This window comes from Brugia malayi (genome assembly GCF_000002995.4).
Source record: "Brugia malayi strain FR3 genome assembly, contig: Bm_099, whole genome shotgun sequence".
NCBI lineage: Eukaryota > Metazoa > Nematoda > Chromadorea > Rhabditida > Onchocercidae > Brugia > Brugia malayi.
In genome coordinates, this window is record NW_025062358.1 from 939 (window position 1) to 25,393 (window position 24,455).

The following is a 24,455-nucleotide window of genomic DNA, read 5'->3' on the forward strand; positions in this document are numbered from 1 at the left end:
AATGCAAAATTGTTTCACAGAAGTTTTGAAATTTTTAAGTGAAATGTAGTTGTTTAAAACTTTTTGACAAATATTCACAAAATTTTAATTTCATCCGATCCCATTTTAAATTTATCGTCTTAAAAGCTTATGCAGTGTTGCAATATTATTGAATGATGAATGAGAAATATTATAATATTGTTTTCCAAACTTTTTTCTTTCTCATTCTATCCTTCTTTCTCGTTCCTAAGCTTCTTTAATGCTTTCAAAAGATTCCATTATGAAAAGCAAACTGTTGAACAAATATTCATTGCTTCTGTCTTTCCTCATGTACCTTAATGAAGCGAAATACTTGCACCGTTGTTTTCTAGTTTTTTCTTCTTTTCCTATCACTTTCTATTTTCATAAAGAATTTTGTAAATTTCAGTAATCTCACGACAACTTCAAAAACAAAACAAAACAAAAAACGATCAATATATCAGCATGAATGTGATTTGTTTCAATACAATATGAATCATTGTTACCGCTTATTTGAACTTTCATAATGTAACAGTAATATTAACACATCCTAATGTATTCTAGAGACACATTTCAAGTGAGAAGTTATAGTTTACTAAAATGATTTAAAATTACTTTTTAGAAAGACTTGCTGAATTTTAATCTCTTAAATTATTACTTGTCTCACATGACATAGTGTCAATGAGGTCCAAAGAAGAGAGCTGAAAAGAATAATTCTTTGCTTTTGCATCATTGTGATTTATGATCGTCAAATTTAATGTTGATTTATGATCTACAAAACAATTTCAACCATTAATCGTAAAGTGTCACTCATATAAATGGTCATGCTTTCAGAAGCATCAGAAATAAGAACTAAATGTTGGCAAACATAATGGAATGCATAGCTGTGTGTCATTTTGTTCTGTCCTGTTTTGGCCGTTAATTTTTAGTGAAGGAAAAAAAATTTGTAGTATTGTTATAATGTTAGCTTCTTTCCTTTCACTTATGATTTTTCAAAACTTTTAATTTTTACAGAAAATCTTGTTACGCGATTTAAAAATTTTTTTTTATCAACTTGTTTTTTTATCACGATAATATTTTGTTCAAGAATTTTCGACATGTCCTGAATTGCTATCCGGAATTTCAAGATAGCTCCGTAGATTTATCTGAAGATTTTGAATTAGGATAAAATCAATATTAATTATTTGAAGCCACCCATTATTTGATGGAGCATTCCTTTTGATTATTTCCGGAAATTTGAAGGTTTTATGCTTTATTAATTCTACGGCTAGTATTTTAGCGTCACACAGGAATGGATGCGGATGATTCGAGAATGCCATTGTCTGAAGACACTAAAACGCCACAAGTTTATAAATTAGAAATCAAAGAATCGAGTTATGAAGGAATACAGGCAACCTTTTCACCAAAATTTGTATGTTTTCATGTTTTTATTCGTCTCTTCGCATTTATTCTTATCAAATTTCTCATTTGGAAACTCTCGAAGCAATTATGGTCACCAAGACCTGAACACCTGTTGGTAATGTTTACCTGATAGTGTTTCTAAATCAGGCGGAAACACTACCTTTCATACAGTACCAGTAAATTTAAGAAAATTAGCAAAATTATATCCATGAAATGAACCATTTATATGATTATTCAGGTTTATGTCTATCACGACTTCCTTACAGGATGAAAATGGAATAAAAAGAGATGAAAAAATGATCGGACTTACAAAAAATGAACTAGAACAATATTGCAATGACCCATTTTGGAAGGTAGTTAGGTAAATTCTAAATTAGTAAAATTTAACATTGGTTTAAATGTGGGGAAAAGCAATTCATTTTGATGAAAACTCGTTTGGATTCAAATCTTGGATATTACTATTTGTTTGTTTCTTTTTCTGAAGAAAGCAGTTGTTACAGGTGCACAATGTTTCTGCTTTTCTGGGTGGTATGGCTTTTAATGTTTATAGCTGCTGTGCTACTTAATTGTGTTTAGTCCAAAATGCGCAACGATAAAAGAACCGGAATGGTGGCGTAAGCAAGTTAGCTATCAGGTAATCTTAAGTACATACGTATAAACGAAGTTCATTTTTATCTTGGAAAATATCAAACACACACTCCTGCAATACGGAATGAGCCAGTTCTGCAGTCAATTCTCAAATGTTTTAGGATTACTTTTTTACAAGAAAAAAAAAAAAAAAACAATTGGTCATTTCAAAATATTTTGCAATGATATACAATTGCATTGAGTGGAATAAAATTCCAGATATTTACACCTTCCTTTCGTGACTCCAATGATGATGGAATTGGTGATTTTAATGGAATCCGAGAAAAACTTAATGATTTACGGAAGACTGGTATAAAAACAATTTTGGGTGACACCTATAATAACCATTCAAAAGGTTAGGTGGTACTTTGAAAAAATTCGTTGCGAACAGAACTGAGAAAAGTGCTATCACATACTTTCATGCGGAATTTCTATAACTTTTGATAGATTTGAGAAATAATTCAGGATGATTTCATCCCTCTCGATGTGATTGATTTCACAAGTGTTGATGAACGTTTCGGTACAATGAATGATTTAAAATTGTTGATAGATGCAACACATGAACTAGATATGCACTTTACCATGGATTTGCCCATATCAACAACATCTGCATCACATAAATGGTTTGCAACCTTGTCTTCCTTCGTTAATGGATATTGACTTCTTGTAGAATTATACTCTAAAAACCTAATAAATTCCATCTTAAGCGGAAATGGAATTCACTTCAAAGTTATTAAGGCTTTTGGATACTCAATTTTAGGTTCAAATCAGCAAAAGCGGGTGGCGATTACGTTGGTTATTACATTTGGAAGGAGGCACTGGATGTAAAAGATAACCCAAATTATATTGTTGAAGAGGGCAAAAAGGATGCTTATCTAGCTTATGACGGGAAAGACCCAATACTAGACTGGAGTAATCCTGCGGTAAAGAAAAGTATCTTTGAGGTTGCAAAAAGTTTTATTGACATGGGAGTTGATGGTTTCCATGTGGATCGTATTGGCGAATTAATCAAATATCTACCAAAATCAGAGGTATCAACAACCAACTGCAATATTTTCAGAATAAACTACAACTATTTAAACATTTAGAATTCCAAAACTTTTACTCCCTAAACAAATTTAATTATTAAATTCACTTATTCAAAATTGCTAATTGCTCGACATCCATTTTAACATATCATTCAGTTATGAATAATATGATTTGATAATATAATCAGATTACTTTTACGTACGTAGAAATTAAGGGATATGTGGCACTATCAATGATCAATGATTTCATCGGAAATATACGAGATTATGCGAATAGTACTGAAACACCCAGTAGTCGAGAAATCGCTGTGTTTTCATCTTTGAGTGACTTCACCAAACTACAAGATCCTGATGGTCTCAATCTGTCGAACCTCGCATATGTTATCGATGATTCAGTCACCAAACTAAATAATGTCAGTTTCCAGTCAAAAATGATCAATTTTCTAAAAAAGAAAAAGTTGAAACTTAATTTATACATTCTTGATAACAAGAAACGAAGCATTATAATGAATTCTTAAACCTTCTAAATTATTCCTTCTTTAGGAATCATGTCCAAATGGAATAGCACAATGCTTACACTCTACACTTATTACATCTTTCAAATGGTTCAATACTACACATCTTCCACACGCGTGCAGTTCACGAATTACCACGTTTCTCGTCTCAGTACGAGATTCGACAAAGCAACAGCAACTTTACTGAGCTTTGTGCAGCTTTCATTGCCAGGTATTATTGAAATGTATTACGGACAAGAACTAAGTCTTGAAGATAGTACTGGTCCGAAAACAAATTTACTGGTTGATGCAATGGAATAGCAGCGAATACCGCGGTTTCACAGCTGGCAGCCAGAAATCATTCTTTTCTACCATGCTTAATTACAATGAGGACAATTTTCAGGTAATCGTACTCTTCAGTTCTAGACTGTCACAGCAAATCAACTAACATTCAAAATTTCCAAGTCATCAAGCCTTCTTCTGTATAAATTAGGGAGTAAGGTGACTCTATCTTAACCCACTATTTATGCTTCCTAATAGACTTTTCTATTCTCCTTTATTTACGAATCCCGTTATACTGCCAATTTTTGTTAAATAGAGTTGTGTCAATTTTCACACTAACAAGAATTAAGTTCACTTTTTTAATTTCAACCACTCTGATAATAACTCAACTTACAGACTCAATCTACTGGTTATCGCTCACCATTGAAAACACTGAAAGCGGTGGCAAAAATGCACCATCGTGATTACAATTTTGCACTTGGCGAAACTCAATTAGCACCACTTACTCAAGATGTTATCTTATTCGGTCGATTCTATCAATCCACTAATAGTTTTAATGGAGCGGTATGTTATTTTCTTTTTTAATGACTTGTAGTAAACTACATCATTTATACGGTGAGGTTTTGCATACTTTTAAGGCCTACCTGATTGGCGCAAACTTTGGGACATCCGACGTTGAAATAGACGGAATGTCTGTACTGCCGGATAATTATATGGCAGCTACAGCGGAAATCGCTATCGTAACTCCAAACGTTGACAAATACTTACCTAGGGACAAAATATCATCGTTTGATAAAATTGTTCTTGGCCCTAAACAGGGAGTTATTATCAAAGTTCAGTGATAGCTCTTTGCATATAAGTTTTTGTGGAAAATAATTCCTATTTATGTTATTCTTAATATCTATTAAACACTTATCAATATTTATGTGGGAGACAAGTTGCAAAAACTAAAACACATTTCAAATATTATAATGTACACGCCTCAAAGATGATTCGAAAGTTCCCTCGTGGTGTTGATTTTCCCACATAAGCTTTATATGAAGTAATATTACTAAAATAAAAAACTAAATATAACAGATACACCAATAATTGTGAACTTTGTTTGAATTAGGTTAAAAACAATGCAGTTGAAAGCGGAAATTTTCATCCAAATTCTGTTAAGGAAATTACACAAACTGAAATAATGTAAGTTTGACAATATCACTGTAAAATGATTATAACAACACCGGGAAAAAATTATATAGCCTTAACAGATATTTCTTTGATAGTACTCGGGTTTTTGTTAGTTTTCGTAGTTGCTAAAATCTGTAGTAACTTCATATTTCATCTACAAAAAAATCCCATCAACATATTTTTCCTATATCATCTAAAAGTTTAAAATATGGCGGTTATAGACTATGCTTTCATTCCTCAGTGCATCCGTACAATAAATTTTATGACACTTTAACAAGAATTACTACTGACAAAAGCATTCAAGACATATATGAAATATACAAAAACTAATGAACGTTGATAAAAGTTTTTGTAAGGCACGTTGACCAGTATGTGACTAGGAATAATTTGTTAAATGTTTGGAAAACGACAAAAGTGTAATAGAAACTGCCAATATAACAAATTTTCAACTTTTATCGAATGTGATTAACGTGAGCATTTAGATATAATAATTGACATCATACTATTTCCAAACGACTCAAACAATATCATTTCTAAACAACTAACTCGTCCACAAGTCAAAGAAACTTGACTATATGTAATTTGCCCATTGATATCGTCCAGCAATAAAGTTAATGATGTATTTAAGTGAAACAATATATACAATAAATTTTATTTACCCAAATGTATGTCCATAAGGTAATTTTGTTTAGCTAACAGCCAAAATGAACTGATGTAACACTTTGTATAAAACAACATTTGATGCAAAAATGCATCGGAAGGCAAACATTAAAAAAGTAAAAACTCACATTGCTTTTTACATTACCCGCAAGTAACATTAGTGAAAAATAACAATTAAGGATCACCATGTTTCTTCCTGCTGTGCAGAGATTTTAGGAGCTGTTGATATACTACACTCACCAGATTCTTCTCGATAATCACATGTGGTTGCAGAATTAATATACAACTGAAAGCAGATTTACCATATTAAACAAATCTAATTAAAATGTCACTTTCCAATAAAAAAGAAAAAAACCTACTTGCAAGGTGGCATCTGTTTGACGTGCAATAAAGCGAATAAACGGGCGAAGATTCCCACGGTTCGCGGCATTGAGAGTATCATAATAATCAGAACGGGCCTCAACTGGTATTATAACTGGCGGAAAACCGCTCTGCATCAAAATCAGATTCATTAACAATCGTGCAGTACGACCGTTACCATCAATGAATGGATGTATCGAAACCTGTTTAAAAAAAGAATTCTTCCAGCTTTAAAAGAATGTATATAGTGATTTTGGAAGGATATACAACTGGTAATACGAAAATATAAGATTTATGTGATCTTGATTTTAGTTCACATTTTTTTATCATAAACACTCTGAAAATGCAAGATTTTTGGAAAATGTGCAATAGACAAACCAGCTTATAATGAGCAATAGCGGCACGTTCTATTGGATCCAGCAATAAACTGTCCTCCTCATTCAACCATTTCACCATTTCCTCCATTTCTCCTGGTACCATGTTTGCCGGAACGGGTGTGAAACTACTCACAAACACCTCAAAAGAATAACGAACATCATGAAAAAAAGAATAACAGAACAGAACGTCAAACGCAACTATTCCAAAATTGCCCGTCCTATATTGCTCGAGAATGATAAAACAATCACCGCCTATTTTGCATTAATCGACATTCCTTTAATGTTGCTCACATATATACAAATTAACAATATTTCATCCTAGATCTGTATCAAACTCTTCCAAAACATTCACTTCCTATTCACATAATACCAACCTGACTTTTGCGAAATACACCTGCTACTTCCGGATCGACAAAACCAAGAACATGACTATGAATGTCCAAGATATCCTATAATACAAACAACTTTATGATAAACTGACACAAATAACACTATCTTAACATGCTGCAATAATTTTAAAACAACAGAAAAATTATTCGATATATTATTGCTATTATTATACCTGAAGAGTAAAATACGAGACGTATGCAACGCTTTGGTTGATGAATTTCAACGCAGCGTCCATCCCCAAAATCTCGTTATGCTCCATAATACTTTTACCAGCCACTGCCATCCTTGTTTCTAATATGGACCTGAATTAACAAACTAAACTGACATATTCTCTAAATAACATTTTTCTTACATCAACTGCTAACAAAAATCTTACCTTGTCTGACCAAGCGACATAGTATTGCCTTCGATTGCTACAGTATGATAAATATGCAAAAAATACGATTCTTTCATTGCTTTTCGCAAAGCCATATTAGTCTTTGGTATTCTTGAAAAATACGAACGCTTCTCGTGAAGTTTCTTCAACATTTCTCTATCAATTTCTTCCACTATGGGTAAAGTCCTTGCTCGTCTTCTACAGATATCATTCAATCAGTGTAACAAGAAAATCACAAACAGGATATGAAATATGATTCCTATATAACTTTCTTCACTTATAAAGTACTACTTTTTTTACTATGTTTTTAGGACAACTTCAAACATTATGAATCGTCCAAAATTTTGTCAAATATTTACCGTAACATTCAAACAAACAGAAAACAAATATCAAATCAACATAATAATGCCATCCTACTGTTAATTACTCTTCTTATTACAATACAATGATTGAATTGTTCTTTCAGACTAAAACATGCACAAAAACACTCACATTAACGCTTCAGGATGATGAGGATTGTAGCTCAATGCCCGTGAATATAACTCTTCCGCTTCGACCACATTTTTCCGTCCCATTTCAACCACTAAACCGTATTCGGTTAGGATATCTGGATGATGAGGAGCCAGCGCAAGCGCATGCTGAATAATGAGTTCTGCCTAAAAAGCAATTAACATTTACAAAGTCACATTTTCTAGAAATATCAATCACTGACAATCTAAACTTTTTTAACCCTTAGCAACAAAGCACGCATTCAGTATTGCCTCTTGAAAGTGGTGTTTTATGTTCAAGTTCAATTCCTATCTTTCATCAAATATCTTTAAACTATCACAAGGTCAAGCTATACATAACAGAATTTTTGAGTTACACCTTTTCCATATTTCCTTGTGTTCTCGATTGAATCGCAGCTTTTAAAGCTGCAAATGCTTCCTTCTCAGTTTCCCAACCCCATTGAATAACATTTGCTTGGATTGTACCAGCAACCGCTCTTTCAACTTCTTCAAAATACCGCGGCTCCACAGATAAAGGGTCAACAAAATAACCTAATTCGGTTGTGCTGAAAAATAATGCAAATAATGTTTCGAGATTCTGTAAAATTAAGCACTTCAAATTCTTTGCAATTATTTCTTCCTGTGAAAATATTATTAAGCTTCCTGTGAAAATATCAAAACATATAGCTATATTAAGCTTCCTGTGAAAATATCAAACATAAAAATACTACTAACCCGACATAACGTTTACGGGAAAAATGAGCTGAACAATAATCAGCTTGTTTGATAAACTCGGGTGAAAATTGCAAATTACAAATTAAATACTGCGAAATCACAATTCGTTGCACCAGAATCGGTAATGTCTAAAAATAACTCCGATATCTTGCTCTATAAAATTCTCATTAAAAGTCTTAGCTTATGTCCGAATATCTAAGACTCTTTGCACAAATTATAATCAACATTCTAGTGTTATGTCGCCATGAATTAATGGTTAAAAGCGTCACTTAACGTACCTGTATACAAATTGATACAACAATAGACAAAGCCACAACTCGCACCCAAGGTTTTGAAAAAACGTTGGTACCAGACGACATTTCACTCACTACTAGCGTTTACAGGTTGAGCACGTGCAATGATAATTCTTCACTTCACTGTCCATTATTAAACAACAGTAAGATAAAGGAACAAAACTAAATGTGATCAAAAAGAGAGAGAAAGGAAAGAAAAGAAGAAGAAAGAAAAAGTATGAACGATTCAATGAAATATACATTTCGACCAACCAATCAGTTCTTCCTTTTCATATATTGTTTTAGAAATTATCAAAGAGTTGAAGTGTATTACATAGAAATTCTTAGCACTAAAATTTTTACATTAACTGAGTCTTGTTTATTAAACAATGTAAGAGAGAACTAAGCGCCAAATTTTTGAAAGAACGGTGAACAACTCACAGTGCATTGTCCTTTTTATCTTTTTTAAAAATTAGTTAAAAAACTAACTAATCGTATTTTGCTTCTTTTTTTACTTATCAAGCAAAGTGACTTGCCCAAATTACAAAAAAATAAACATTGTAACTTGGCTTACCTTACTGTAAGAGATATGAATATAGTGCAAAATTGTAAACACTCGAAGAAACAACCATTTGATAGTATCCTCGAAATATCCATTTTTTTTTTTTCTAAAGGAATTAGAATTAATTTTGATGATTCACACTTTATGTCTTACGGTAACATTTTCTGAGGGAATTACTTGGCCATTTCTTAACGAAACATACAAAATGCAAACTGCAAACAATGCAGGCTTTGGCTTAAACTTTTGTGTATAATTGTCTATGACCTCCTCTAATTGTGAAATACTCTTTCACAAACTGCTTACAGTATTGCAAAACGACATGTCATTTCAATTGGGTTGAGGTTTGCTTAGCTAACAGAGTCCACCGTCCCTATCGCTCCCATCCGTAACAAAGTGTTCGAGGGAGAGACGGGGCTAGCATAATCACTCAAATGAGCATTGCGACGGGAGCCTGAAATGCTTGTGCGTGTTCATTCGGTGTACGCAACCCGTACATAACTATCTGCGAATATTAAGTGTACATATACGTGACTGCTTGTGAATGTATGGACGTTTTTGTGCACGTGAATGTTTGTGAATAACGTGTACTTCAACACATTATGCGCAGCATAGCACAGCCATAGAACTCGTTTACATGAGAGCAGAAGCAGCGATTTGTTTAGAGGACAGATTATTGAGAGGTGAAATAGGAAGAGGGAATGGCGGTGATGGTGAAATGAAATGGGAATAATACGTCCTCGGTAGACTTAACTACAAACTGATAGTACAGACACATACATAGATGACATACGTGCAAATATATGCACGTGCATAGCGATAACTGTTCCAAGCAGCGAGAATGTCACCATAAGGTTTTGCATTGTTTATAGAATTTGTCTTTTATTGTGACTTTTTTGTATAGGTGTATATGTAGAGAGATAGGTATATATGTTTGTTTGTGTTCATATGTATATATGTGATGTATATGTGTGTTTGTATATATATATATATCAATGTAAAGAGGAAGAACCAATGAAATGATCTGCAGGACGGAATAAACGTTGGTAATTAGATACGGATCTGAGAGGACGAGAACTGGAGGAAAGGGTTGCATACCGCGGAGAGAGCGGAAGTACTGGAAGAGATGGCATTTAGCGGATATATACCAACATTCAAGGAACGACACTCGTTTGGTACGTCTTTTGTTTCATATCTTTCTGACATGAAACATTGTTTCTTTTTAATGAGTGATATGAATTGCTTGAAAGATGACGTTGTGATGATTTCGTTCATTAAGCACTGATAAATATCACTAATCACAAGATTAGTTTCTTTCTTCTAAGCCCAATGTTTTGTTTATTTATATCCAAAAAAGTCCGTGTCTCCATACTGCTACCAATGTAAGAGTTAGTGTTATCTCTTCTGATCAACAGTTATAAATGCTGTAAGATATCTCATAATATTTTGGGACTTTTGTCACAATTTCTGTTGTTTATGAAACATTGGTTAACAACATAAATGGGATAGCTTTGATGTGAGAATACATGAAATGTTTGAACGAGAAGGCATTGCAGTTATTCTCTCAGTTTGTTTGTAATACATACACTTCCGCCTGTACTGAAAGGATGGATTGCAAAGTAATGGATATGAATAGCACTAAAATTATTTTTCTCCGAAACAGGTTGGGTTATTTATCATTCGCACATTGTGCATTTCTCTTCTATTCCGTTTACATTCCCTTCTATTCTGGAAGTACTTTTTATTCGAATTAGGTGATGCCCGTTATCGAATAGTTTCGTTGAAATACACCGGATGAGAAAGGAAAAAGGAGAGGATGGAACTAGGGAAGAAGAAGAAAACACGAGGATATTGTATTTGGTTGATAATGTGAAGTTTTGTGCTATTTTTTTTTAGTGCATCTTCTTTTTGCAACGTTTTTCTTTTTTTACCGTTTGCAAAGTGAAAATTGTGCGCTTTTCTAGTGAATTTTCAACATATTTAATAGTGTAGTGAGAATAGTGAGATTACGTGACAAGCACTTCCTTGCTGTTTTTGCAACGGATATTACCGAGAATGGATAGAAAACAATTGATAGTCGAGATAAAATATGAAGAATAGGGCGTTGAGATGACTTCAATTTACATATTTGATTGATGGGAATAGAACCATTGGCATGTGAATATTGTGCGAATGAATGATACCAAATTGTCGGTTTGATATTTGTTTTTATTTTGAAAAACAAAAATATCTGTATTCCATTAGTTATCCAATCAGCAATCGTTGCTGGAAATGAATGACCGTTTAAGGTGTTATTTCATTGCTTTCTTCATTTAAACGTAAAATCCACCAAAAAGGCATCAAAAAACTTTTTCTCTTAAAACAGTAAAATTTGGTAATTTCCAAAAAGTTTGAAATTAGCGAGAATGCATCTGTTGCCCTTTAAAATTTATTTGATGCACTGTTAGGATAGCAAAGTAAGCTTATTAATTTTGGGTTAATTATCTGAAATTTCTAAATTAATATGATATAAAGTAGTCGCTGAGCAAAAGTCGAACTGTTTCTTACAATTTCAGCAGCACGTGCAAAAGATGCAGCAGAAGCACGACAACAGCAACCGAATAAGATTCCTGTTGTGATCGAGAGATTTGAAGGGGAGAAGTACTTGCCATTGTTGGATCGGTGCAAATTTCTTGTGCCAGATCATATAACAGTTGCCGGATTGATGCAAATTGTGCGAAGGTTTGTCGTTTTACAATTTATTACTTTTTATTATGTACAATTTCGTTCTTTTTTCTGCTGTTGATTCGACGCTGAAAATTCATATCTGCAGAAATAAATCACAAGCATTAATAAAGTATGACTCGATAAGTTTTATGTTCATTTGCTTTTTTTTTTCTCAGTCCCTGCGAGTTCCGTCAATATAGGCTCTTCTTGCATTATTATTATTATTATTATTATTATTATTTTTTTGATGCCTACTTTTTGTTATGAAGAGCAAAGAAAGAATGAACTTCTCAGTACTCTAGAATGCATATCATAATTTACTGAAATGTGAAATGAAACATAGTGCTTATAAATTGTTTTGTGAATGTTTTTTTTAATTCGAAATAGATTGAAAATCTTTTGAGGCGACTACAGCTTCATCCGGATCAAACTTTCTTCCTCCTGGTCAATGAGAAATCGATGGTTTCAAACAGTATGAATATGCATCAACTCTACCAGCAAGAAGCAGACCAGGATGGCTTTCTATACATGGTTTACACCAGCCAACCAGCGTTTGGTAGCATCAAATGAACTAAATATCTACGTGTTCGTTACCTCTGCAAAATTTTTGAAATTTTCTTCCATTTATTTCTGCTCTGATACTCAACAAGATTTAATACGTTTGTACACAAAATACAGTCCTGTACAAAAAAGAAAAAAACACTCAATAAAAATTTTATTATCATTCAGCATTATTATATAAATGCATGTTACTTTTTATTCCTAACTTTATTGTCTTTTGTAACATAATCCCCCTTTCTATGTATTCGAAATTTGGCTTTTTTTGACTTCCTTACCATCGTGATGTATTGTTTTGCGTTAATTCATGAATTAAAGAATCACTGTATGAAATAATTCTTTTCCTTATTCTATAATGTGTTGTGGACATTATCAGTAAGCCAGAGGAATAGTTTTCTTGAACGAATTATTATTAGAACTTGAAACTTGTTTTAAAAATTACTCATTAAATGTTCACATTGAAAAATTCTTTTTATAATGCCTCTTATTTTTATGGTATGCTTTGGAAAAGAGAATTTTATATCTTACACTGAAGGTAAATGAGGTGATTGGGGTATGCTAACGGATGCAAGAGAACAAGTGGTGAGCGAAAATTCTTAAGCAGTAGGATCCGACAGTTGTACACCTTATAAATTGGTAAAAGAACCGTAAAGTTCCATTTAGTGATTTGTTGCTTCCATATACTTCCGATTTGTCGCTTCCGTAAGTTGTTTTTTGACACTGTATGAGCTACTTTCGACAGTTGAACCTGTCTAAAATAGGACATACATTATTGTACATAAAAGACTGTTGTACTGAATATTTCACACACCGGAACCATCTGTTCCTCCATATGAAAAAGTAAACTTTTATCACACGTCTTTACAACTCTTGTTCTACTTATTCCTCATCATTATTTGAAGTTTTTGACTAACAGGATTTATTTCCGTCATTTCCGTAGGTTCGTGTTGTTATTTAATCCTTCTCATCAATGGTAACCAAAGTCAGTTCGATATTGATGACATTTCTGATTTCATATCTGCATCTTTGTCGTCCGAAGCTGCAGATATTTCATTCTTTAGCAGTTATCATGGTCGGTGCAAAATAAAGTTTAATACATGTACCAGTTAATCAAATATTCGGCCTACGCTACTTATCGAGTTCTATCATAGCTATTTTACTGGTGCAGAAACGATTTTGAGATTAGATCTGTCCAAGTATTCATTAAATCAGATGAATCATTTTACAAACCTTTCGTTAATGTTTGAATAAATTCTCAAAAAATTTGGCCTAAAGATTCATATCTCAAATGCTTTCAACAAAAGCTTGCTAAGATCATGAATATTGCAAACGTTTCTAAAACAAGTTTTGTCAAGTCTTAGCCATCCATGTGAATTTAAAAAGAATAAGTTATTTTCTAAGTTACCTAGCTATTCATTGTAGGGCAACTTTCAATCGCTGAAGTAAACAGACATCAATGATCTGTCCAGATTTATGCATATGTCTCTACCGGCTTCGTTTCAGCATTCCAGTGATATCAGTATCCCTCTTTACCACTGCACAATATATTCCTAACATTTAAAGCGGTGAGACTATTTTGTTTGTATTTACTTTCGCACTGTTTGCTTAAAAATGGAATTTTCAATTTATTGGGAATGTTTATATGCTTAGAATGAAACGAGCACTCGAAATTCTGTGGTAGATAATAGATTCCAGAATTTTATGATAAATAATGGATTCTAGAAGGAAAATTCTAGAAATTTCATGGTAATTAGTGCATCCCAGATTTTTACATTCACGGGATTTGCAAGCTATCTTTCCATCTTTTTTCCTTTTCCAATTTGATCAATTATTAGATTGTCATCTTTATCTAGGGCCCTCCAATCTTCAAAGCTCTTTGGACAGCTTTTTGTCAGATTTGATCGTTTCAGAGAGTGCAGGCTATTTTCATCAAAATTCAAACTATTCTGAAGTTCCATCTTTCACTTACAAAATGTGATCCATATCTTGCAACTGTCTCAGTTGCAGATGCTTGTAATAATAATAGTGAAATGATTATGTATCATCTTTAAATCCAGTGATAAGACAGTTTCCTATCGATCTCGATCTATGCTCGAATTCAGTTGACAACTAATGCAAAATCTTTTCTTGTAAAACGAAAAATGTTTTATTCTGCGCCATTAATTGATTTCTTGTTTCTTCCTTTATTCTTAACCATTGCAAAACAATTAAAATTAATGGTCAATAGATTCTCTTAGATGTACGTTAATCCTTCCAGTTCGAATTCAACAAGATTTAATTTCTACAAATGTATCATTATATCATTCTAATGAAAATGGATACGAAGATTGAGATGTATTTGTACCTCTTGAGATTAGCATTCTTTTAAACCTCTATCATAATTATTCAGGAATAAAATGAAGAATTTTGATTGTAGTATTGTCTGCTTGCTTGAAACCTGTTGTTGACATGAAAATTCTTTTACGGAGCCATTACCAGTATCAAATAGCAGTTAAATGGAACCGGAATGGTTTTATAAGTTTCATACCAGATTTCAAGCTTGGTTCTGTTAGTTACGCTTCTACACGGATTATGAAGGAGTTTTACCTGATCACCGCTTTCTATTTCTTATCTTTTCTATCTCAAATTCCTTGTAATCCTCGTTAAAAAATGAAAGGACCGCATCAACAATTTTCTGTTTAACGAAGTTTATTTATTTGCAAGTTCATCTTTATTGATTACTGTTTGTTCGATGTTGTCAAGCTTGCCAAACTATAACCACCCTTTCATCCACATATGAAATGATTACTAAAAATCACAGACTTTTTTGTGCTCAAGAAATAGGATGATATACACTAAGTGAACTGACCGTCTATTTTTCACCAATTTCAATTTGCTTCATTATCTGTAAGCAGAAACGGAACAACAGTTCGATGATATAACCGTAAGATACAGTCTCATTGGTTGTAGTGCGATCAGCTTTCATTATATTAAGAAGTGTCAAAGTATTGTGGACATTTATGATCATTATTCATATCCTTTGATTCTCTGACAATTGTTTCATTTTGTTCAGAATGAAAGCAATAGAAGGGTGACAATTAGGTGACCTCTCGTTAACTGTGCAGCGGTATCTTTCCCTTCTTTGTTGCAGGATTTGGGGTCTGTAATTGTCACCAAATAGCTTTGATCATGCAATAATCCAAAATAATAGCAAAATTTCAACTAATCGAAGTACACTTCAGTGAATGGGTTCTTAATTTCATTCCTTAGTTTCAATTTTTTTTCTTGGGTAAGATAAATGAATATACTACCATTTGATTTTGGTACTCCTACAATAAGAGTCAATTTGCTCGTAATCTATTTCACACTTATTATTACTTGACTTCTGCTTTTATCAATCAATGCCAAAGTTTACCTGAGTTGGTATGTTTCTGATGTCCTCTCCGGTGCTACTTGGATATACAAACTAAAATTTTCCTTGCTTTTTCTGTGCTGTTTTCATTTCTTAACTCGAAAATAATTCTTCAAGGATAACTTAGGCTTTCATTTTACCCCCAGTAACTGGTAATGAATATGGGTAGGAATATTGACAAGAAATTTAAACATTTCTAAAATTTTCAAACAATTTAGAATGAATTTTAGATATCTGTCAAACTCTTCTATTCTAAGCAATGTGAGTCATTTGAAATATAATAATATACTGATTATGCAAACAACTTCCTGTTATTTCACTCTAAATTTTGCAAGATTTGTTCTCTAAATGCAAACTGATCTTTATTTTGCAATGTGACTAATTCGTCCAAAATTATCAATGTAAATCCATTCTATTATCGAAACATCTTTTCATATCATACTTGAAATTTTATGAATTTCATTTTTTCTTTTTTTTGGAAAAATGCCAGTCACAGAGAATGTTAGCAAATGAGACGTAAAGAATTGTGGTTGATACTATGGTTTAAATGTGATATCATTGGTGATGTTAAACAATGTCAGCATCGTTAAATGTTTTATGTAATGTTGAAAATTCATCAGTGATTGGAATAATTTCTATTCCACTGATCTTTCGTCGTTACATATAGCGTTGCTTTTGGGCAAATATTTCAATTCCTAATTTAAATAAAATAATAGAATCAACATGAGAGTATTATGCGACACATTCGGGTGATCAATATTTTGCAAACAATAGCATCATATCAAGTTATCTATGTTGGAAGTTAATTTTACTAATATAGACTTCAAATCAAGATAAATTTTATTTAGTGCTTGCACTAGTGAAATGTTAATTAAAGTGATGAGAAAACTTGCTTGACATAAATGAAATTAAGAGAAAAATGGAAATGAGTAGAAATGGTTTGATAATGGGTAAAAGAAGAAAACATCGCTTAACTGTTGATAGTTGTCGGTTTAATTTGGCATCGCCATATTGATGCCCGCAGTTCAACAGTACATTATGTAGGGTTGTTCATGAAGAAAGTCATAATTAATGCTATCATTATTATCACTGCAATATCAGTGCTGCAAAATGGTTATGGTCGCTATCATTATTGTAACTGTTGCAGTAATGATTTAACAGTGAAAGAGACAACAGCAATGCGCCATTTGTTAATCTGAAGTATTGCGCCGCCACTACACATCAGTCTGGTCACCACAGTCTGCTGTTTATCTTTCCGATGATGATTTCCTCTATCTTTGTTAACCGTAGATGTTATTGGTCTCTCTTTACCGATCACTTTTTTCCCTTTCATTAGGATGAAGTGAAATTTCGGATCAATTTTATGCCGACAATTTACGAATTACATCATTATGCAATAGTTTCAATGCTAATGTTGCTAAAACTTGGAGATAATTTGCAATTTCGATTTATGATGCAAAATTTAAAGTTGAACCAATATACTTTTCAAGGTATCATATGATTTTCATATTTTTCATCCTATCTCTATAACCTGATATACCTTGTAAAAAAAAAAAAAAGTCCAAAATTAATTTGTCGACAATTTGAGTATAGCATCTTTTATTGCATGCTTGTAGTGTTTATGTTTAAAAAGATTAGTAATGCAAAATTGTTTCACAGAAGTTTTGAAATTTTAAGTGAAATGTAGTTGTTTAAAACTTTTTGACAAATATTCACAAAATTTTAATTTCATCCGATCCCATTTTAAATTTATCGTCTTAAAAGCTTATGCAGTGTTGCAATATTATTGAATGATGAATGAGAAATATTATAATATTGTTTCCAAACTTTTTTCTTTCTCATTCTTATCCTTCTTTCTCGTTCCTAAGCTTTCTTTAATGCTTTCAAAAGATTCCATTATGAAAAGCAAACTGTTGAACAAATATTCATTGCTTCTGTCTTTCCTCATGTACCTTAATGAAGCGAAATACTTGCACCGTTGTTTTCTAGTTTTTTCTTCTTTTCCTATCACTTTCTATTTTCATAAAGAATTTTGTAAATTTCAGTAATCTCACGACAACTTCAAAACAAAACAAAACAAAAAACGATCAATATATCAGCATGAATGTGATTTGTTTCAATACAATATGAATCATTGTTACCGCTTATTTGAACTTTCATAATGTAACAGTAATATTAACACATCCTAAATTGTATTCTAGAGACACATTTCAAGTGAGAAGTTATAGTTTACTAAAATGATTTAAAATTACTTTTTAGAAAGACTTGCTGAATTTTAATCTCTTAAATTATTACTTGTCTCACATGACATAGTGTCAATGAGGTCAAAGAAGAGAGCTGAAAAGAATAATTCTTTGCTTTTTGCATCATTGTGATTTATGATCGTCAAATTTAATGTTGATTTATGATCTACAAAACAATTTCAACCATTAATCGTAAAGTGTCACTCATATAAATGGTCATGCTTTTCAGAAGCATCAGAAATAAGAACTAAATGTTGGCAAACATAATGGAATGCATAGCTGTGTGTCATTTTGTTCTGTCCTGTTTTGCCGTTAATTTTTAGTGAAGGAAAAAAAATTTGTAGTATTGTTATAATGTTAGCTTCTTTCCTTTCACTTATGATTTTTCAAAACTTTTAATTTTACAGAAAATCTTTGTTACGCGATTTAAAAATTTTTTTTTATCAACTTGTTTTTTTATCACGATAATATTTTGTTCAAGAATTTTCGACATGTCCTGAAATTGCTATCCGGAATTTCAAGATAGCTCCGTAGATTTATCTGAAGATTTTTGAATTAGGATAAAATCAATATTAATTATTTGAAGCCACCCATTATTTGATGGAGCATTCTTTTTGATTATTTCCGGAAATTTGAAGGTTTTATGCTTTATTAATTCTACGGCTAGTATTTTAGCGTCACACAGGAATGGATGCGGATGATTCGAGAATGCCATTGTCTGAAGACACTAAAACGCCACAAGTTTATAAATTAGAAATCAAAGAATCGAGTTATGAAGGAATACAGGCAACCTTTTCACCAAAATTTGTATGTTTTCATGTTTTTATTCGTCTCTTCGCATTTATTCTTATCAATTTCTCATTTGGAAACTCTCGAAGCAATTATGGTCACCAAGACCTGAACACCTGTTGGTAATGTTTACCTGATAGTGTTTCTAAATCAGGCGGAAACACTACCTTTCATACAGTACCAGTAAATTTAAGAAAATTAGCAAAAATTATATCCATGAAATGAACCATTTATATGATTATTCAGGTTTATGTCTATCACGACTTCCTTACAGGATGAAAATGGAATAAAAAGAGATGAAAAAATGATCGGACTTACAAAAAATGAACTAGAACAATATTGCAATGACCCATTTTGGAAGGTAGTTAGGTAAATTCTAAATTTAGTAAAATTTAAACATTGGTTTAAATGTGGGGAAAAGCCAATTCATTTTGATGAAAACTCGTTTGGATTCAAATCTTGGATATTACTATTTGTTTGTTTCTTTTTTCTGAAGAAAGCAGTTGTTACAGGTGCACAATGTTTCTGCTTTTCTGGGTGGTATGGCTTTTAATGTTTATAGCTGCTGTGCTACTTATTGTGTTTAGTCCAAAATGCGCAACGATAAAAGAACCGGAATGGTGGCGTAAGCAAGTTAGCTATCAGGTAATCTTAAGTACATACGTATAAACGAAGTTCATTTTTATCTTGGAAAATATCAAACACACACTCCTGCAATACGGAAATAGCCAGTTCTGCAGTCAATTCTCAAATGTTTTAGGATTACTTTTTTACAAGAAAAAAAAAAAAAACAATTGGGTCATTTCAAAATATTTTTGCAATGATATACAATTGCATTGAGTGGAATAAAATTCCAGATATTTACACCTTCCTTTCGTGACTCCAATGATGATGGAATTGGTGATTTTAATGGAATCCGAGAAAAACTTAATGATTTACGGAAGACTGGTATAAAAACAATTTGGGTGACACCTATAATAACCATTCAAAAGGTTAGGTGGTACTTTGAAAAAATTCGTTGCGAACAGAACTGAGAAAAGTGCTATCACATACTTTCATGCGGAATTTCTATAACTTTTGATAGATTTGAGAAATAATTCAGGATGATTTCATCCCTCTCGATGTGATTGATTTCACAAGTGTTGATGAACGTTTCGGTACAATGAATGATTTAAAATTGTTGATAGATGCAACACATGAACTAGATATGCACTTTACCATGGATTTGCCCATATCAACAACATCTGCATCACATAAATGGTTTGCAACCTTGTCTTCCTTCGTTAATGGATATTGACTTCTTGTAGAATTTATACTCTAAAAACCTAATAAATTCCATCTTAAGCGGAAATGGAATTCACTTCAAAGTTATTAAGGCTTTTGGATACTCAATTTTAGGTTCAAATCAGCAAAAGCGGGTGGCGATTACGTTGGTTATTACATTTGGAAGGAGGCACTGGATGTAAAAGATAACCCAAATTATATTGTTGAAGAGGGCAAAAAGGATGCTTATCTAGCTTATGACGGGAAAGACCCAATACTAGACTGGAGTAATCCTGCGGTAAAGAAAAGTATCTTTGAGGTTGCAAAAAGTTTTATTGACATGGGAGTTGATGGTTTCCATGTGGATCGTATTGGCGAATTAATCAAATATCTACCAAAATCAGAGGTATCAACAACCAACTGCAATATTTTCAGAATAAACTACAACTATTTTAAACATTTAGAATTCCAAAACTTTTACTCCCTAAACAAATTTAATTATTAAATTCACTTATTCAAAATTGCTAATTGCTCGACATCCATTTTAACATATCATTCAGTTATGAATAATATGATTTGATAATATAATCAGATTACTTTTACGTACGTAGAAATTAAGGGATATGTGGCACTATCAATGATCAATGATTTCATCGGAAATATACGAGATTATGCGAATAGTACTGAAACACCCAGTAGTCGAGAAATCGCTGTGTTTTCATCTTTGAGTGACTTCACCAAACTACAAGAATCTGATGGTCTCAATCTGTCGAACCTCGCATATGTTATCGATGATTCAGTCACCAAACTAAATAATGTCAGTTCCAGTCAAAATGATCAATTTTCTAAAAAAGAAAAAAGTTGAAACTTAATTTATACATTCTTGATAACAAGAAACGAAGCATTTATAATGAATTCTTAAACCTTCTAAATTATTCCTTCTTTAGGAATCATGTCCAAATGGAATAGCACAATGCTTACACTCTACACTTATTACATCTTTCAAATGGTTCAATACTACACATCTTCCACACGCGTGGCAGTTCACGAATTACCACGTTTCTCGTCTCAGTACGAGATTCGACAAAGCAACAGCAACTTTACTGAGCTTTGTGCAGCTTTCATTGCCAGGTATTATTGAAATGTATTACGGACAAGAACTAAGTCTTGAAGATAGTACTGGTCCTGAAAACAAATTTACTGGTTTGATGCAATGGAATAGCAGCGAATACCGCGGTTTCACAGCTGGCAGCCAGAAATCATTCTTTTCTACCATGCTTAATTACAATGAGGACAATTTTCAGGTAATCGTACTCTTCAGTTCTAGACTGTCACAGCAAATCAACTAACATTCAAAATTTCCAAGTCATCAAGCCTTCTTCTGTATAAATTAGGGAGTAAGGTGACTCTATCTTAACCCACTATTTATGCTTCCTAATAGACTTTTCTATTCTCCTTTATTTACGAATCCCGTTATACTGCCAATTTTTGTTAAATAGAGTTGTGTCAATTTTCACACTAACAAGAATTAAGTTCACTTTTTTAATTTCAACCACTCTGATAATAACTCAACTTACAGACTCAATCTACTGGTTATCGCTCACCATTGAAAACACTGAAAGCGGTGGCAAAAATGCACCATCGTGATTACAATTTTGCACTTGGCGAAACTCAATTAGCACCACTTACTCAAGATGTTATCTTATTCGGTCGATTCTATCAATCCACTAATAGTTTTAATGGAGCGGTATGTTATTTTCTTTTTTAATGACTTGTAGTAAACTACATCATTTATACGGTGAGGTTTTGCATACTTTTAAGGCCTACCTGATTGGCGCAAACTTTGGGACATCCGACGTTGAAATAGACGGAATGTCTGTACTGCCGGATAATTATATGGCAGCTACAGCGGAAATCGCTATCGTAACTCCAAACGTTGACAAATACTTACCTAGGGACAAAATATCATCGTTTGATAAAATTGTTCTTGGCCCTAAACAGGGAGTTATTATCAAAGTTCAGTGATAGCTCTTTGCATATAAGTTTTTGTGGAAAATAATTCCTATTTATGTTATTCTTAATATCTATTAAACACTTATCAATATTTATGTGGGAGACAAGTTGCAAAAACTAAAACACATTTCAAATATTATAATGTACACGCCTCAAAGATGATTCGAAAGTTCCCTCGTGGTGTTGATTTTCCCACATAAGCTTTATATGAAGTAATATTACTAAAATAAAAAACTAAATATAACAGATACACCAATAATTGTGAACTTTGTTTGAATTAGGTTAAAAACAATGCAGTTGAAAGCGGAAATTTTCATCCAAATTCTGTTAAGGAAATTACACAAACTGAAATAATGTAAGTTTGACAATATCACTGTAAAATGATTATAACAACACCGGGAAAAATTATATAGCCTTAACAGATATTTCTTTGATAGTACTCGGGTTTTTGTTAGTTTTCGTAGTTGCTAAAATCTGTAGTAACTTCATATTTCATCTACAAAAAAATCCCATCAACATATTTTTCCTATATCATCTAAAAGTTTAAAATATGGCGGTTATAGACTATGCTTTCATTCCTCAGTGCATCCGTACAATAAATTTTATGACACTTTAACAAGAATTACTACTGACAAAAGCATTCAAGACATATATGAAAATATACAAAAACTAATGAACGTTGATAAAAGTTTTTGTAAGGCACGTTGACCAGTATGTGACTAGGAATAATTTGTTAAATGTTTGGAAAACGACAAAAGTGTAATAGAAACTGCCAATATAACAAATTTTCAACTTTTATCGAATGTGATTAACGTGAGCATTTAGATATAATAATTGACATCATACTATTTCCAAACGACTCAAACAATATCATTTCTAAACAACTAACTCGTCCACAAGTCAAAGAAACTTGACTATATGTAATTTGCCCATTGATATCGTCCAGCAATAAAGTTAATGATGTATTTAAGTGAAACAATATATACAATAAATTTTATTTACCCAAATGTATGTCCATAAGGTAATTTTGTTTAGCTAACAGCCAAAATGAACTGATGTAACACTTTGTATAAAACAACATTTGATGCAAAAATGCATCGGAAGGCAAACATTAAAAAAGTAAAAACTCACATTGCTTTTTACATTACCCGCAAGTAACATTAGTGAAAAATAACAATTAAGGATCACCATGTTTCTTCCTGCTGTGCAGAGATTTTAGGAGCTGTTGATATACTACACTCACCAGATTCTTCTCGATAATCACATGTGGTTGCAGAATTAATATACAACTGAAAGCAGATTTACCATATTAAACAAATCTAATTAAAATGTCACTTTCCAATAAAAAAGAAAAAAACCTACTTGCAAGGTGGCATCTGTTTGACGTGCAATAAAGCGAATAAACGGGCGAAGATTCCCACGGTTCGCGGCATTGAGAGTATCATAATAATCAGAACGGGCCTCAACTGGTATTATAACTGGCGGAAAACCGCTCTGCATCAAAATCAGATTCATTAACAATCGTGCAGTACGACCGTTACCATCAATGAATGGATGTATCGAAACCTGTTTAAAAAAAGAATTCTTCCAGCTTTAAAAGAATGTATATAGTGATTTTGGAAGGATATACAACTGGTAATACGAAAATATAAGATTTATGTGATCTTGATTTTAGTTCACATTTTTTTATCATAAACACTCTGAAAATGCAAGATTTTTGGAAAATGTGCAATAGACAAACCAGCTTATAATGAGCAATAGCGGCACGTTCTATTGGATCCAGCAATAAACTGTCCTCCTCATTCAACCATTTCACCATTTCCTCCATTTCTCCTGGTACCATGTTTGCCGGAACGGGTGTGAAACTACTCACAAACACCTCAAAAGAATAACGAACATCATGAAAAAAAGAATAACAGAACAGAACGTCAAACGCAACTATTCCAAAATTGCCCGTCCTATATTGCTCGAGAATGATAAAACAATCACCGCCTATTTTGCATTAATCGACATTCCTTTAATGTTGCTCACATATATACAAATTAACAATATTTCATCCTAGATCTGTATCAAACTCTTCCAAAACATTCACTTCCTATTCACATAATACCAACCTGACTTTTGCGAAATACACCTGCTACTTCCGGATCGACAAAACCAAGAACATGACTATGAATGTCCAAGATATCCTATAATACAAACAACTTTATGATAAACTGACACAAATAACACTATCTTAACATGCTGCAATAATTTTAAAACAACAGAAAAAT

General features: G+C 32.5%; 6 protein-coding genes across 6 annotated transcripts; 3 read left to right on the forward strand and 3 right to left on the reverse strand.

The window, feature by feature from the left end:
- Positions 1 to 1,288: 1,288 nt before the first annotated feature.
- On the forward strand, positions 1,289 to 4,671 carry Bma-atgp-1.1 (Uncharacterized protein; the record flags this gene model as incomplete). Its single annotated transcript, XM_043083038.1, has 12 exons — positions 1,289 to 1,408; positions 1,665 to 1,759; positions 1,899 to 1,907; positions 1,975 to 2,032; positions 2,245 to 2,380; positions 2,480 to 2,648; positions 2,786 to 3,056; positions 3,269 to 3,466; positions 3,597 to 3,719; positions 3,822 to 3,950; positions 4,226 to 4,393; positions 4,468 to 4,671. 12 exons carry the CDS (start codon positions 1,289 to 1,291, stop codon positions 4,669 to 4,671), a joined length of 1,680 nt encoding a protein of 559 aa, XP_042938972.1.
- Positions 4,672 to 5,843: 1,172 nt separating this feature from the next.
- Positions 5,844 to 8,747, reverse strand: Bma-fic-1.1 (Uncharacterized protein; the record flags this gene model as incomplete). Its single annotated transcript, XM_043083039.1, has 10 exons — positions 5,844 to 5,948; positions 6,022 to 6,225; positions 6,401 to 6,538; positions 6,774 to 6,848; positions 6,962 to 7,091; positions 7,166 to 7,363; positions 7,658 to 7,821; positions 8,033 to 8,219; positions 8,389 to 8,516; positions 8,667 to 8,747. The coding sequence occupies 10 exons, from the start codon at positions 8,745 to 8,747 to the stop codon at positions 5,844 to 5,846; spliced, it is 1,410 nt and encodes a 469-aa protein (XP_042938973.1).
- Positions 8,748 to 10,345: 1,598 nt separating this feature from the next.
- Positions 10,346 to 12,495, forward strand: Bma-lgg-2.1 (Uncharacterized protein; the record flags this gene model as incomplete). The annotated part of the gene is made up of 3 exons (XM_001902569.2): positions 10,346 to 10,394; positions 11,775 to 11,940; positions 12,330 to 12,495. The coding sequence occupies 3 exons, from the start codon at positions 10,346 to 10,348 to the stop codon at positions 12,493 to 12,495; spliced, it is 381 nt and encodes a 126-aa protein (XP_001902604.1).
- A 647-nt stretch (positions 12,496 to 13,142) lies between these two features.
- Positions 13,143 to 13,415, reverse strand: Bm13012 (Uncharacterized protein; the record flags this gene model as incomplete). The annotated part of the gene is made up of 2 exons (XM_043083040.1): positions 13,143 to 13,235; positions 13,398 to 13,415. 2 exons carry the CDS (start codon positions 13,413 to 13,415, stop codon positions 13,143 to 13,145), a joined length of 111 nt encoding a protein of 36 aa, XP_042938974.1.
- Positions 13,416 to 18,804: 5,389 nt separating this feature from the next.
- Bma-atgp-1.4 (Uncharacterized protein) lies at positions 18,805 to 22,194 on the forward strand (the record flags this gene model as incomplete). The annotated part of the gene is made up of 10 exons (XM_043083041.1): positions 18,805 to 18,924; positions 19,181 to 19,275; positions 19,419 to 19,551; positions 19,764 to 19,898; positions 20,009 to 20,166; positions 20,305 to 20,575; positions 20,789 to 20,986; positions 21,117 to 21,473; positions 21,749 to 21,916; positions 21,991 to 22,194. 10 exons carry the CDS (start codon positions 18,805 to 18,807, stop codon positions 22,192 to 22,194), a joined length of 1,839 nt encoding a protein of 612 aa, XP_042938975.1.
- A 1,172-nt stretch (positions 22,195 to 23,366) lies between these two features.
- Bma-fic-1.4 (Uncharacterized protein) lies at positions 23,367 to 24,025 on the reverse strand (the record flags this gene model as incomplete). The annotated part of the gene is made up of 3 exons (XM_043083042.1): positions 23,367 to 23,471; positions 23,545 to 23,748; positions 23,924 to 24,025. 3 exons carry the CDS (start codon positions 24,023 to 24,025, stop codon positions 23,367 to 23,369), a joined length of 411 nt encoding a protein of 136 aa, XP_042938976.1.
- Between the last annotated feature and the right edge of the window lie 430 nt (positions 24,026 to 24,455).